General features: G+C 42.2%; 1 protein-coding gene and 1 long non-coding RNA gene across 2 annotated transcripts in view; one reads left to right on the plus strand and one right to left on the minus strand.

The window, feature by feature from the left end:
- LOC147109517 (gephyrin-like) overlaps positions 1-16695 on the plus strand; it is a 513341-nt gene that overhangs the window by 409631 nt on the left and 87015 nt on the right. The window contains exon 6 of the mRNA XM_086002318.1: positions 7144-7236. Within this exon, the coding sequence (XP_085858444.1) occupies positions 7144-7236 (93 nt within the window). The remainder of the gene's footprint in view (positions 1-7143; positions 7237-16695) is intronic.
- LOC147109519 (uncharacterized) lies at positions 5228-6871 on the minus strand. The gene is made up of 2 exons (XR_015080299.1): positions 6801-6871; positions 5228-5707 (listed from the first exon to the last, which is right to left on the minus strand). It is a non-coding gene; the product is annotated as an uncharacterized LOC147109519 (long non-coding RNA).

The following is a 16695-nucleotide window of genomic DNA, read 5'->3' on the forward strand; positions in this document are numbered from 1 at the left end:
GAGAAGGAAAACCAATCAGGTTCCAGCAGGTGACCAATCCGTGAGTCATCACAGGTTCGCGGGCTTCACGAATTCAGTACTGTATTGTGAGAGTTGGAGTAAAGACCTATTTCTTGTAGCTCGCTGTGTTGCCTATTTCCTTACGCGGGAGACCGTAGTCTCCCACACCTCCTCCAATTAAGTATTTTTACTCTAGATTGCTCCATGTCCTTTTCCATAGCTAATCTAAACCTTATGATACTATGATCACTGCTCCCTAAATGTTCCCCTAAGGACACTTGCTCCACTTGACCCACCTCATTCCCCAGAACCAGATCCAGCAATGCCTCCTTCCTCGTTGGGCCAGAAATGTACTGATAAAGTTCTCCTGAACACACTTCAGAAATTCTTCCTCCTCTCTGCCCTTTACAATATTACTATCCCAGTCTATATTAGGATAATTGTAGTCCCCCATTATCACTGCCCTATAGTTCTTACACCTGTCTGTAATTTCCCTGCAAATTTACTCCTCTATATCTTTCCCACTAGTTGGTGGCCTAAAGAATACACCTAGTAGTGTAATGGCATCTCTATTGTTTCTCAACTCTAACCAAATAGATTCTGTCCTTGACCCCTCCAGGACATCCTCTCTCTCCAGCACTAATATTATCCTTAATCAATACTGCCAGCCACCTCCTTTCTTTCCTTCCCTATCTTTCTGAAACACCTTATATCCAGGAATATTTAGTACCCAATCCTGCCCTTTTTTGAGCCAGGTCTCCGTTATTGCCACAACATCATATTCCCATGTGTCTATTTGCGCCTGCAGTTCACCAACCTTAGTTACCACGCTTCGTGCGTCTACACACATGCACTGTAAACCTATCTTAGACCTTCTTGCATTCTCTCTTAGTCTGACCCCACCTAATACGGTACTATTTCTTACTTTAGTGCTACCTATCTCTCCCAATCCTTTGTGCACCTTGTTTCTCCTTTCTAACGTTACACCTTGGTGCCTATACCCCTGCCAAATTAGTTTAAACCCTCCCCAACAGCACTAGCAATCCCCACGCACCCCCACCCCGCGAGGATATTGCTTCTGGCCCTGTTGAGGTTCAACCCGTCCTGCTTGTACAGGTCCCATCTCCCCCAGAACCGGTCCCAATGTCCCAGGAATCTGAAGCCCTCCCTCCTGCACCATCTCTCCAGCCACTCATTAATCTGCTCTATCCTCCTATTTCTATACTCACTAGCTCCCTGAGATGTTTATAATATGTACATGTATGGTGAAATTGTTTCTCAGTGCAGTGAGGGATTTGTATATGTCTGTGATTAGAATTTGTTCTTACCAAATCAGCACTTGTGGAAATTTTTTCAGCACGTTGACTCACGTTCAATTTTTTCAGCCTCTGACTGATCAAGTAAAGCTGCCATGTTCAGTTAGCCATTGCATTAGTATTTCTGATTGTGAGGTATTCATGCTTTTGAAGGGAGCAGGGGTTGGAGAATCAGCGTTATAGTGTTGTCGCCCTATCTCTGACCCACGCTCTCTTGTTATGGCTAGTGCATGAAGCCTCTTTGTTGTACCACTTGGACCTAATTGTCTAGACTGGGTAGAAAATGAGCTAATAAAAAATGTTAGAAGTGACCTATATCACAAAGAGTAGCACAATTGTAGATCCATTTAAACACGGAGTTATTTTCATTCTAAGAATAATACAAATCAAAATAGGACACACTTTTAAACCAAAATGATTGATCGATTGTTACTCCTACGTGGTACTTGGCAAATGTAGGGTTGGAATTTTTCTAGTGTTTTACTTCTCATGTCCATGAACGTTTGTGGCTCAAGTATCATAATGGAGATGAAATTATTTTATGTTATTGTGAAATGTAGTTATTGTGTATTTTCTTTAAAACTGATCAACTTAAAAGTTGCAAACTAAAAAGTTAACCATGTTCAGATATAATCCCTTAAATTTCTGCTGTGCCATTTTTGCTGGACATAACTTTGAACAGGTAACTTCTGCACCGAAATGGTGCTTTCCAAAGCACATTGCATGGACAATAAATTTCTCACTACCATAGTGAGCAATGCCGAACCAAACAAATTATTATATTTTATTCACTCATGAGATGTGGACGTCGCTGGCAAGGTCAGTATTTATTGCCCATCCCTAGTTGCCCTCGAGAAGGTGGTGGTGAGCCGCCGCCTTGAACCGCGTGGTGAAGGTACTCCCACAGTGCTGTTAGGGAGGGAGTTCCAGGATTTTGACACAGCGACGATGAAGGAATGGCGATATATTTCCAAATCAGGATGGTGTGTGACTTGGAGGGGAACTTGCAAGTGATGGTGTTCCCATGTACCTGTTGCCCTTGTCCTTCTAGGTGGTAGTGGTCGCGGGTTTGGGAGGTGCTGCCGAAGAAGCCTTGGTGAGTTGCTGCAGTGCATCTTGTCGATGGTACACACTGCAGCCATGGTACGCCGGTGGTGGAGGGAGTGAATATTTAAGGTGGTGGATGGGGTGCCAATCAAGCGGGCTGCTTTGTCCTGGATGGTGTCGAGCTTCTTGAGTGTTGATGGAGCTGCACTTATCCAGACAAGTGGAGAGTATTCCATCACATTCCTGACTTGTGCCTTGTAGATGGTGGAAAGGCTTTGAGGAGTCAGGAGGTGAGACACTCGCCACAGAATACCCAGCCTCTGACCTGCTCTTGTTGCCACAGTATTTATGTGGCTGGTCCAGTTAAGTTTCTGGTCAATGGTGACCCCCAGGATGTTGATGGTGGGGGATTCGGCAATGGTAATGCCGTTGACTGTCAATGGGCGGAACAATTTAATTGCTGTGGAATAACTGAAATGAAAGGTAAGCTGTTATAATTATTCTTTTCAGCTTCAGTTACCTATTGTAAACGAGTTCCTGTGTTTGCAAAAACAATGGCCCATATTTTGCGATGGTAATGACGCCGATACTGTCAGCGTTCGCCATCATCACCCCTCTGAAACTGACCACAACTTCAGGATTTAGCACATGCGCAGATAAAAACGGAAATCCTGAAGTTGTGATCAGTCATTTACTGCTCCACCACACATTGCGCTGTGGAACTCCCCAGAGCCAGCATCAGTTGAAGTCACATATAAGGACAAAAACTTCCTCTTTTACGATGGAATATCCCTGTTAAAAAACTCCTAAAACTTTAAGCCTTGTTGAAAGTGGTGTAACTCGGTTTTTAATGGTGTACTGACTGCTGAAAAACGAATTTTATATTTGTGGGATGTCAAATTTTCCATTAATATGATTAAGAATTACAAGTTTTTAATATAATTTTTTTAAAGTTTGTTTATGATATTTCAGCTTCCACCTTAATCATATGTGTATGTCCCACTCTTTATTTCGCTCTCTGTAAAATTTATAAAAAGTAAATTAGAATCTGTGCATTTTACTTTCTGATTTGCTGTCTGCGAGAATTCTTCACTCTGATTGGCTACTTAGCCAGCTTGGTGGCATCACTGTTGCTGGACGCTTACAATTGGCTTGATTTGGCGCCAGATTCCAGCAAAGGTCAGGAGAGCTGAATTTCACGCCACAGAGATTGTTAGATGTAGGCAGCTTTCTTTGAGGTCAGCAGTGAGCGACGTTGCTTCGCCACTGACTGCAAATTCTGGGCCAATATATTTTTCCCATGTTATTGGCTTTCAGTCTGAAATATTTTAAGTTTGTCACCAAAAAAATATTATAAAAGGCTTCTGGACAAATCACTGAATATAAACTTACAGTGAGGAAAGAAAACCTTTCGTGAATTCAAAATTAGAATTTTGAGCATTTTGAAAATTATAACATTTAATTCTCTATAATATATAATTGCCTCATAATTCTGACATTTCAGCAGGTGCTTCAGTTACTCTTATCACTTTTGGTATTGAATTACCAAGAGGCTTGTTTGTATTTTTAAAAGAATGGGGGGGGGGGCGAAAAAGACCTTATTTCCAAACATTTTGCCTTGATAAAGATGGGATTTTCTTTTTAGTTTGAAACTAGTGAATATTAGTAATTGTTATGAACAATTTATTACGGATAAAATTTGTGTGAAACATGCATAAATTTAACATGTCTTTTCAGACTCAAATCTTCATAGGAATTCTGTTTTTCCTTTTTTTTATGTTCTTAACACTTTGGATTCTACTTGAACTCATATGTAGAGATAGAGAATGCATGTGGATTTTCTTCCTGCCTGCAAGCGGACAGACTGATAATCTATAAGTAATGACGTCATGAGTAATTAATAGTTGCGGCTAGATTGTATCTTTGTTATTGTGGTGTATGTAACCTGTTCCACCTTAAGAGAACTTAAGCCTGTTCCACCTTAAGAGATGTACTACTTTCTCTGGCTGCTGTATACGTAATACCGGTGGTGACCACCGGTATATAAGTACTGTGTAGTGATATTGTATTTAGTATAGTCCTGACCTCCAACTAGTAAAGACCTGTTGAACTTTATTCTTGTAGTCTGTGTCAGTAATTAATCTTAATACAACTGGAACACACAGACTTAACAGTTATGTTAATAGTATACATTTGGTAATTGATTGCGTCTAACATAAATCAATTTAAGTTGTAACCTAATTTGATCTGCAGATTCCAGAGTGTTCTGATGATAACAAATTCAGGAGTAGATTGTTAGTCCATCTCATCTACCCATCCAACTTCCGACTAGTCCATTTTTGAACTCCACCCTAGTTTCTTATTCCATCACCCTTGCTGCTAATCTGTTCCATACATTTTTCACCTTTTCCCTTTTAAAAGAAAAAAACCTTAATTTGACTCTTTTGTCATCCTTAATTTGAAACTACAACATCTTGTTTTCAACTTTGTACACAGCAGAAAAGCTCACCTGGATCCAAATTTTTCAAACCCACAATGAAGCTTTTTTTTCTTCATGGTATCTATTCTGGCTCAAGTCATCATCTTTACAAAATAAGAAAAATATTTCATGGCGCTTATGTCATGTAATCTATTTACCTTTAACAAACATCTGACCTAAATCCACCACTGCCTCAGTTATGGAACAGTTTGAAAAAATGAATAAAGGGCAACTTTTGAAAAGAGATGGATTGAGCTGATGTGGGCTTCTTCAGTTTATAGCTAAAATGGAATTATGCCAGGATTCAGCTGGAGGAGGCTGTAATGAGGGCAGATGCCTCGAGCTCACAGAATGAAATAACTCTGAGGTTCCAATGGTCAAGTCATAGATTTACCACTGCCTAGTAGGAAGTGCTGATGAACCCTGGATTTAATTTGTAACACACAAAGGAACAGATCTTAGGCAGCAACAAACAGACAATGCAATGCATGAAACTTTGCTGCTGGTATTCTGTGCAGATTCTCCAATCAATGTTGAGGTTTAGCAGCAGCAGCTGTTCCTGACGACGGTATTGGGGTCAGGGTTAAAGTCATGATCTTCCTGGCCACGAAGCCACAACACCAAAGAAAGTGGATCAATCACAGGAGAAGTCCAATGTCATTCATTCCATTGTTCTTGATGGCTGTGAATTTTTTTCCCCTTCAGCCTGCCAAGGAGACCAACAATACTGTATAATGCTAGTCTTATGGTATTCCTTTTAATATGCTGTTCTCTGAAGAAGTTTTCTTCTGGGTTTTTTAGAAGGGGCGGAAGCCAGTCATTGTGCTTGGATGTATTTTTGTCGGGTGGGGTTAGGGTCATGGATCTGAAGAATAAAGGAGTATATGAACAAAGACAGCAAATGGCATGCTTGTTTTTTCACATCTACTAACATTTCAACCCTTCACACAGTTGAGTTTTTTACCCTACCTTTACTACATCCTCAAGAAACTGGTCAATTTGAATCAGAATGCTCGAAGTTGAATGTGAGCATCACAGGATTTATATTTTGAGCTATCTGGAGATAATGTATTACCAGCCCCATCTGGCAACAATTCTTCTACCCCCCAAAGTGTCTATTAACCTGGGGGTCAGGAGCTTAAGATCCTTAATTTTAAACTTAGAATTGTGGTATTATAATGAGGATTACTCGAGACCCTACAGAAATTGAGTACAGGTAGACTACCCTTTATCCGGACTTCCGAAAACCGAAACCCTCTAAAAACCGAAGGTTTTTTCGTTCAGCGTAAGTCGTGCGTACGAACGAAAAAACCTTAGGTTTTTAGAGGGTTCCGGTTTCGGAAGTTCGGATAAAGGGTAAGTCGTGCGCACGACCCCCCGCCGACCCCGACAACCGCCGGCCCCGACAGCCGCCGACCCCCCCGCGGACCCCGCCGGCCCCGACAACCGCCGACCCCCCCCCGCGGACCCCGCCGGCCCCGACAACCGCCGACCCCCCCGCCGGCCCCGACAACCGCCGACCCCGCCAGCCCCGACAACCGCCGACCCCCCCGCGGACCCCGCCGGCCCCGACCCCCGCCGACCCCGACTGACTTACGCTGAGCGTCAGCGTAAGTCGTGCGCACGACCCCCCACCGACCCCCCCGCGGACCCCCGCCGACCCACCTTCCGAAATCCGAAATTCTCCTTTATCCGAAACTCGGCTGGTCCCGAGGTTTTCGGATAAAGGATAGTCTACCTGTAATATGATGTACAGTACAAGTTCACACTTTAAAAAAAAAAATACTACTGACCCTACTTACTGTCAGTACAGTTTTAGACACCAAAAGCTTAGTTACTTGCAAAAAACAGTTGGCTGTTTGTATCAGCTACTTATCTCAGACTGATTCACATCTCTATTCACAATAGTTACTACAGTTGAAATAAAAAGAAACAAATCCACAATACTTATACTTAACCATTTGCTACACTTCAGCGCCAAATTTACAGCCACTGTGAAATTGAAGTCCTGTTATAATTTAGTACTGCACTGTGGGTAATGTTTTATGGACCAACATCTGGGAGATCCAACGGATGTGAAAAACCCGTGCAAATCTCAATTGTGTTTCTCACCATCAGTTGATGAAAAGAGAATGTCATTTGCCTTCCTTGGACTTGGATTTGCAGAGATAACAGATCCTGTCTGAGATTCTAAGTATATTTATGTGTGTGTGGACGTATGCTGTATTAATGTTTTCTTGTTTTCATGTTTATTTTTTAACCCTGATTCATTAACCTGCGTTACTGTGTGTTTTGTTCCAGGAGACTCTCATAGAATGGTGCGATGATAAGGAATTGAATCTTATTTTAACCACTGGGGGAACTGGGTTTGCCCCAAGAGATGTAACTCCAGAGGTGAGTATCTCAGAATAAATATGCCAACTAATAAGACTTGCCAAAGAGTTTGATTGTTATGAGTCTCTTTCATAACGTAACACTTTAAAGCCGCAGCCTTAATGTATTTTCTTGGTCTTGCTAATCTTTTGACATTATCACATCACGAACACTTGGACAAACATGAGCTCATCAGGCCAGTCAGCGTGGATTTCTTAAAGGCAGGTTGTACTTGACCAACTTTGGTAAAATTCTTTACAGAAGTAACAAAGTATAGATAAAGGAAATGCAGTAGATGTGGTGTATACTGATTTTCAAAAAAAGCATTTGATAAGGTACCACATAGGAGACCAAAGGCAAAGATAATGGTACATGGAATTAAGGGGAAGGTGGCCATAAGGATAAAGAGATGGTTTTAGGACAGAAACGCAAAAATTAAGGTAAAGTGAAATTTCTCAGAATGGAAAAGTGTGGTGAGCGGTGTTTCGCAGAGGTCCACTTTGGGCAGACTCTTATTTAGTATCTACATATTATTAAAAGTCCTGCATATAGCACACAGATTTTATTCAAAATCCTTACTTTCTGTTGTCAAGGTTTTTCAATACTGCTATACTGTCATACAATGTAAGATTGCTATGTGAACATTTATAATAGGAAAAGCCTATCTGTCTGTCATACTGTAATTGCAGGATTCCCACCACTGGTGGTGCTGTGGCCTGGTCCCCCCGCCTTTTTATATTTTGTTTAATGCTAGAATTTCTATTTTTACCCGGCCTTCAATTTTTAGTTTCCCTTCAGGTCATTTAAAAAATAAAAACATGCTTTCCCCACTGCCTTATTCCTGGCTCACAGCATAACTTTCTCGGCTTTCCAATTTGAATCAAACCATGGCCCCACCATGCTCTTCCGCCATCTTTTTCTCCGATCTACCGACCCTGACCCGCCTGTCCTTATCCCCACTCATCTCCCACCCGGCCACTGTAGTTGAACATCAGGCTAGGGGTTGCAGCCCACTGTTTGTTGCTCTTGGCCTCCAAGTTCGACCTTCCCTGATGCCTTCCATGTTCCTCTGCCATGTCCCCTCCAGCTGTCTCTCTCAACTTCACTGGTAAACCTCCAACTTTCACAACCTCTTCAAATGCCTCCTTTACTTACTCCCACAACCTGTCGAATTTTTGATCATCCCGTGATCCTCTTCTTCCAAGCTTTCGCTCAAATTCTTTGTAAATTTATTCTCCCCTGTTTATCCTGCATTCTTTCAATTAACCCTATTCTACGTTTTTTTCTTTCCCCACTCTTCCTTAAACAGAATGGTTTTTTTTTTTAAATTCTGTTAAAACGTGCATTTCTTTAAAACACCCTTCCCTCGACTCACCAAGACGAATACTTAACCGAGCACTAAGCTCATGTGCATGTTTACCGTTACCCCATGTTCTATGTTTCTGCAAAACTACGGATTCAATTTCCCTTTTTTAATGGCCTTATTTGCTTGCACTGCCACCATTAATGACCTGTGTAACTTCACACTTGGGTCCCTCTGTTCCTCTGCTCCATTTAAAACCTTATCATGAAAGGTATTGACATTGGAATTGAGAGACCAGCAAAATTTACTCTTAACACCAATTTGAAGTTATTGCAATAACAACAGAAAATGCTGGAAAAACTCAGCAGGCCAGGCAACATCCGTGGAGCGAAATTAGAGTCGACGTTTCGGGTGAACCCTTTTTCAAAACTGGAAAGGAAATGAAATAGATCAAAGGCAGGGCTGCGATAGAACAAAAGAAGTAAAGAGACATTAAGATGTATTCAAAACCAGACGAGATGGTAATAGGACTAGTGGAGACAAAAGATGGCTCAGATTAGATGTGAAGTGTACTGGCAGAATGAGAGACAGCTGCCATGTGGGAGAGAGAAAAAAGGAAAGGGGGGGGGGAGGGAAAACCCAAAACAAGGGGTGGAAAAAAATATAAGTAAAAATGTAATAGGGGCCGAGGTTATGATCTGAGATTGTTGAACTCGATATTGAGTCCGGAAGGCTGCAAAGTGCCTAATCGGAAGATGAGGTGCTGTTCCTCGAGTTTACGTTGAGCTTCCGTGGAACAATGCAAGAGGCCAAGGACGGTGAGGTCAGAGTAGGAATGGAGCGGTGAATTAAAATGACAGGCGACCGGAAGCTCGGGGTCACCCTTACGGACTGAACGGAGGTGTTTTACAAAGCGGTCACCCAATCTGCGTTTGGTCTCCCCAATGTAGAGGAGCATCGTGAGCAGCGGTGAAGTTATCGCAAATGAATTGGGATTAACATTATGCAAGACTGCGGGAGGATGTGGATTAGTCAAAAAGATGGGAAGATAGGGGGAAGATGCAGTTCAATGTAAAAAATGTGAAGAAATGCACGTTGGAAGGCAGAACAGGGAAAGTAATTCAACTTAAATGATGGAATATGCAAATCAGCAATTCAGAAGCGGTGTGCTTAATTACATCATCCAGTTTTAAGTTTTAACTTTTAACCATAAATTGGATAATTGCATTATACAATTTTGGAGTTTTTATGTAATGGGTCTACATTACAATCTACTGGAGGACTACAAAATAGCAGTTTGAAAGTACATGATCATCCAGGGCTGGCGATTGAAGTTTGTAACTGTACTTTTTAAAAAGAAATGTCGGATCTGAAGATGGCACAAAATATACTGGTACACTGCATGTGGCTGTGCTGCCACACTGCAGTGCTGCTGTTTTTAAAGGATCTTTTCCCGTGTTTGACAGACAGATATAGCCCATTTCCCAGCCTGAACACTTTAAAAAATATATATATTTTCAAGCATTTAATCTCTTGACTTGAAATGTAATCATTTCATCCTATTCAGTTAGGTGAATATATGTGTCACAATTGTTTTTTTTTTAATTGTGACAAATATATTCACCTAACTGAATAGGATGAAATGATTACATTTCAAATTACATATTAATTTATCTTTAAAACAAATTGTGCATTTATGGAGGTGTATGTTATGTTGGATCACAAATGCACAGCAAGGGCAGTGGTGGCACATAGGCTCGATCGCTTTGGTTGAGAGTTTCCCATCTTGGATTCATTGCTATCGTGAGACACGGAGCCAAAGACAAGACGCTTAATCACTGGGGCTGGGGTGGGGGGGGGGGGGGGGGGTAAAATAGAAGATACAGTAGTTTGGTGGCTCTTGTGCCTTTCCTTTTGACTGGCTCAGAGTGGAATTGTCAAAGGCTTGACAGGCAGTTAGTGTGCAAGAAAGTCTGGGGTGAAAACGAAGTTTCCGCTCAGATGTTTCTTTAAAAATGTACTTTGAAAGACAGTTAACAATTGCTGAGAGAATTAACTCTTGTGCTCCCTTTAAATGAACTTCCAACTGGTCTTTTTAAGTCTTGATTAAGGTGGTGACTCACTGATGGCATAATGATGGTCATTAACCCAAATTAAACCATAAATTGGATAGCGTTCTATTGGCAATGGGATTAATGATCCAAGAAAAATGGAGATGTCTGATTAAATCTCTGTTATCTGAAACAGATTTTTGATTAGCATTGATTTAAAGCTCTTCTGCCACAGGGGAGTTTTTATTCTTTATATCGATCATTTCATTGTAGCCTTAATAAGAAATCTTCCCAGTGACTGGTCTCAAGTTCATAAGGATTTTAATATGATACTGAAAAAGATGACTTACTATGAGAAAACAGAGAATGAAGTACCCCGAACCTTTCCCATCACTGCTCATAAAGAACAGCACTGCACAATGCACAACAAATTAGCATCTTAGCCGATCACCACCTTTGATTTGTATACCTACATGTGAGTAGGTAATTATTTTAATCTGAGACATTTCAAATTCTTAACAATTGATTAATGTGTAAAACCAAAACAGTTAATGCGTTTCACAGCTTGATAATTCCAGTTGCAACCTCTAGGTATTTTTCAAAAATGTGCTGCTATTAATGTTTTTAATATTTACACCTGAATCTTATGCACTTGGGGGGAAAGGAAAATCAACCTCAGCTGTTTGTTACAGTGCGAAAATAGATCTTTAGCTGTGTTAAATAATCAACTAAAACATATTTAATACACACAGTTTGTAATTCTATTACAAAAAACTGTATGCAGTGTTACTTGGCTAGAGAATTGTGCTTGACACCACATAATTATTACAATATGCTTATTTGTATATAAATTACTTGACGTTGTCAGAAAGCTGAGTATTATGCTTCAGGAAACTTAAATGCATAGACTTGAGGTGACCTCAGACCTTCACTCAGCCATGGGGAAGCTCCTGGTATCTGCTCAACCAGCACATAGCCATGGCTAATATCAGGAACTCTTGTTTGTGTAGGATCGAGGTCCTGAACCTATTTATTACAGATCCCTTACACAGCATGTTAAGGCTACAGCATGTTAAGGATATGGGGATAGGATGGGAAAGTGGAGTTGAGGTAGATGATCAGCCATGATCTTATTGAATAGCGGAGCAGGCTCGAGGGGCGTATGGCCTACTTCTGCTCCTATTTCTTAAGTTCTTATCACACTTTAGGAAGGATGTCAAGTCCTTAGAGAGAGCACAGAGGAGATTTACTAGAATGGTACCAGGAATGTGGGACTTCAGTTATGTGGAGAGATTAGTAAAGCTGGGATTGTTCTCCTCAGAGCAGAAAAGGTTGAGGGGAGGTTTAATAGAAATGATCAAAATCATGAAGGGTTTTGATAGAGTAAGTAAGAAGCAATTGTATCCAGTGGCAGAAGGGTCGTTCGGTAACCAGAGGACACAGACTTAAGGTAATTGGCAAAAGAACAAGAGGTGAGATGAGGAATTCTTTTTGACACAGCAGGTTGTTATGATCTTGAATCCACTGCCTGAAAGGGTGATAGAACCAGATTCAACAGTAACTTTCAAAAGGGAATTGGATAATACTTGAATGGGAAATGTTTGCAGGACTATGGGGCAAAGGCAGGAGAGTGGGACTAATAGGAAAGCTCTTTCAAAATGTCGTCACAGGCACGATGGGCCGACTGGCCTCCTTCTTTGCCATATCATGCTGTGATTCTAATGTAACATTCTGCCTTTTTTTTTAATGAACATCATTGTAGGTTTATGTCAGGAATGTAATTTGCTTCGTAGAAGACTGAATTGATGACATCGCTTGTTTTTGAAACAAGAAAAAGCTTAATTGGCAACATTCAAAAGCAATTTATATTGACTCAGATTTAATTCCTAAATAATTCAATAAAATGGAGAAAAAAAAACATTGTGGCTTTAAGTCAGAGAAACAAGACAATAGAATTTCAACAGACCGTGTTATGCAGTCTTTTTTGATCTCAAAATATCTTCAACTTTGTCAACAGCGTGGCCTTGTAGTTGCTGCTGGACAACTTTGGTGTACCAGCAAAAGGTCTGCAAATGTTTGAATTATTGTTCAGGGACACTACTAATTGTACTTTTGTTGGAAACCAATTGATGACTGCACATTGCACTAAGTCAGGTGTTCATCAAGTGTGCATTATATGCCTAGAACTCCTCAATGCATTTAGGGACAGAATTATTACTAACGATGGCAGGTTATTGATTAAATTTCACATCAGTGACACTCTTAGCACAGATCTATGCAATGCTGATGACACAGTTACTTTAACTGAAAATTAACCATATCTGTCAGAGGCCATCAGTCATCTGTCCATAGATACTGCCAAGTTTGGAATGAGCATTAGTGACCTCAGGCACAAAAAATGCATTACCATCAGCAGCCTTGGTCAGCTGCTTGTCTGCAAGTTGGAAATGACACCGTTGATCTCCCTTGGAAGTAATATCCATTTTGACGACGGTATTACCATAGGAGTGATCCGAATTGGTCATGTCCAGCCTTCAAAGGACCTCTTTTGAACTCCAATGATTCGTTCACCTCCAGACTAAATTTTGAATCTATCATGCTGCAGTTCTGCTGTTACCACGGTGTGGCCCTGAAACTTGGACTCTGGTTAGGGCCAAGACTGTGACGATTACTTTAACTGTGTCAACAACCCCCGCCCCCACCACCCTGCCATTTAGCTGACTGAAGCATCACACATTTCATTATGTGCCACTGGACTGTGGCTGATTCATTACCAATAATGCTGGCCAACTAATCATAACAACCCGTTGTGTCAAAAAAATTCTCCTCCTCTCACCGCTTGATCTTTTGCCAATTACCTTAAATCTGTGTTCTCTGGTTACCGACCCTTCTGCCATTGGATACAGTTGCACCTTATTTACTTATCAAAACCCTTCATGATTTTGATAATTTCTATTAAACCTCCCCTCAACCTTCTCTGCTCTGAGGAGATAAATCCCAGTGTCATGAATCTTATCATGACTCATGAAGTAACACTGGGCAGCCAGCTGGTGGCGCTGTCCAAGAAGTACAAATACTCGGGCGTGGCCCCAGCTTGCTCAGGATGTTTCTGTAACCGGGAACTAGTGATGTAACTAGAAATCTAATGGTTTTGAAACAGTTGATTAAAGCCTTGTTTTATACTCAAACCAAGCGCTCAGTAGTCTTTTTAAATCAATTTAATCAACTGGACCTGCTCCACGCTCTGAGTGGTCTTGGGAACAGACAGCTACGACTCAAACCATAGAAGGGAACTCGGACGAAGTAATCGATCCATCATGGAGAAACTACTCAGACCCGCCCGTCTCAACCTGGACCCGAATTCACTTACAGCTGCTAAGGTATGGAAACATTGGTATCGTACCTTTAGCAACTTCCTTGAGGAGTGTGGTGAGAATGTTCCTGATAAGTTACGAATGCTTGCCAACTATGTATCCCCTCATGTGTTTGACTATATCGAAGACTGTGTAGACTATGACGCCGCTATCCAAATACTACAGCAACTATATGTTAAGTCCCCAAACTAAATTTTTGCTCGGCATCTACTGGCCACAACTCGACAACAACCCGGGGAATCACTTGACGAATTTCTTCAGAAACTTCGCAGGCTCAGCAAGGATTGTAACCTTAAAGCTGTCTCAGCTGAGCAGTACCAGGAGGAGTTAATTCGTGATTCCTTTATTAATGGGATTGCGTCTCCCTTCATACGTCAGCGTCTGTTGGAGAATAAAACCCTCAAGTTACAGGCATGCTCTCTGGACTTAGCAAAGAGGAATGCAGGTACCTATCTTTCACCACGTGCACGGGCTGCTGCTATCACTTTTAGTGACTCCTTCGACAGGCCTCGGGCGGAAGCCCTCACTGATGATGACTCCCACCTGGCTGATGACAACCCTGCCCTAGAAGCCTTCACTGATGACGACCCTGCCCTAGCGGCATCTTGGCAATCTGGAAGGAAGTGTTTCTTCTGTGGAGGTGCATTCCACTGTAGGAAATTTTGTCCTGCTCGTAACGCAGTCTGCAATCATTGCAGTAAGAAAGGTCACTTTTCTAAGGTATACCGGTCGAGAGCCCCTGTTAGTTTTGCAGCTACTATCTATAAAACTGCTCCTCCCCCAAGAGCCACTACTAAGGTTACAGCTGCAATCTATAAAACTGCTCCTCCCCCAAGAACCACTACTAAGGTTACAGCTGTCAAGGGTAAAACTGCCCCTCCTCCCATCACAGCTGTTTTTTTCCCAAAGACTGTCCCATGCAGCCACGAAGGTTTCGATAAATGGACACATTTTGAGTGCACTAATCGACTCATGCAGCTCTGACAGCTTCATTAGTGAGCGGGCTGTCAGTAAGTTAAAACTGCGTATTTACCCCTCGGACAGGGAAATTGCAGTGGCTCTGACGACACTGACCACCAACTCTTCCGGCTTTTGTCTTGTCGACCTTATTCTCAATGGCTGCACTTATTTCTCCACCCGGCTCGGGATGCTCAGTGATGTGCTCCTGGGACAGGATTTCCAGAAACAACACAAAAGGCTCACTTTTGAGTTTGGAGTGTCAAAGCCGGAGCTTACTATTTCCAAAGTACCGTTTTGTGCGCTTTCAGCGGCTTCGCTCGACAAGCCCTCCTTGTTTTCCAATCTTTCCCCCCCCTCCCCGATGTAAGCCCATAATCACTAAATCACAACGTTTCAGCCAAGATAATCGATCCTTTATCGAGGCAGAAATCTCTCGCCTTCTAGCTGACGGTATCATTGAGCCATGTTCATCTTCCTGGCGGGCTCAAGTCGTCGTTGTTAAAAATCCTCTGAAGCAACACAAGAAACGTCTTTGCATCGATTACTCGCAAGCTATTAACCAGTATACCGACCTGGATGCCTACGCACTACCACGCATCGATGACATGGTCAATAACCTTGCCAACTACAAGGTATTTTCAACTTTTGATTTAAAGAGCACATACCATCAAGTACCGTTAAAGGACTCTGACAAAAAGTATACGGTCTTTGAAGCCAGAGGTCGGCTTTATCAGTTTTGTCACCTTCCATTTGGGGTCACCAATGGGGTGGCCGACTTTCAATGGGCAATGGATAGCCTAGTCAAACAGGAGAACTTAACGGACACCTTTCCATATCTGGATAATATCACCATTGCTGGTCATGACCAGAAGGAGCATGATGCCAACCTCCAGAAATTTTTTGATGTTCTCCGTCGTCGCAACTTAACTTTAAATGAGTCCAAATCTGTGAAATCAGTACCATCAGTCAACATCCTTGGCTATTGGGTGGGCAACAGTGTCATGAAACCGGATCCGGAGCGACTTCGTCCGCTTCAGGAGCTCCCTCCCCCTACGAATCTCGGCTCTCTTCGTCGGGCACTTGGTATGTTCGCCTATTATGCGAAGTGAATACCCCACTTCTCCGACAAGATCCAGCCCCTGCTTTACGCGAAGTCATTTCCATTGGAGGCAATGGCTATTTCAGCTTTCAACCTCCTCAAGCGACAACTGGAAAAAGCCACGCTTCGTTCCATCGATGAAAATCTTCCTTTCGCGGTCGAGTGCGATGCATCGGAGGTGGCGATCTCTGCTACCTTGAATCAAGGTGTCGACCCGTGGCATTTCTGTCCAGAACTTTGCAGGGTAGCAAGCTCCATTATCCTCCTGTCGAGAAGGAGGCTACGGCTATCATCGATGCAGTACGTAAATGGAGTCATTTTCTCGCTCGTCGCCATTTCACGCTTATAACCGATCAGCGCTCCGTGGCCTTTATGCTGGATAACCGGAAACGCACTAAGATCAAGAATAACAAAATACAGCTCTGGAGGATGAAATTGGCCGCCTTTGGCTACACCATACATTATCGACCCGGCAAAGAGAATGTAGTCCTGGATACCCTCACGCGTGCATTCTGCCCTTCTATGTCAACTTCGACTCTTGCAGATCTTCATACTGACTTATGCCATCCTGGCGTTACCTGTATGTTGCAGTTTGTGCGATCTAAAAATCTCCCATTTTCTACGGAAGATGTGAAAAGAACATGCTCCATCTGTAGAATTTGTGTGGAATTAAAACCGCAATTCTTCCGTCCA

The sequence above is a fragment of the Somniosus microcephalus genome, chromosome 12 (genome assembly GCF_052327205.1).
Source record: "Somniosus microcephalus isolate GS21.2 chromosome 12, FLI_Smic_1.0, whole genome shotgun sequence".
Lineage (NCBI taxonomy): Eukaryota > Metazoa > Chordata > Chondrichthyes > Squaliformes > Somniosidae > Somniosus > Somniosus microcephalus.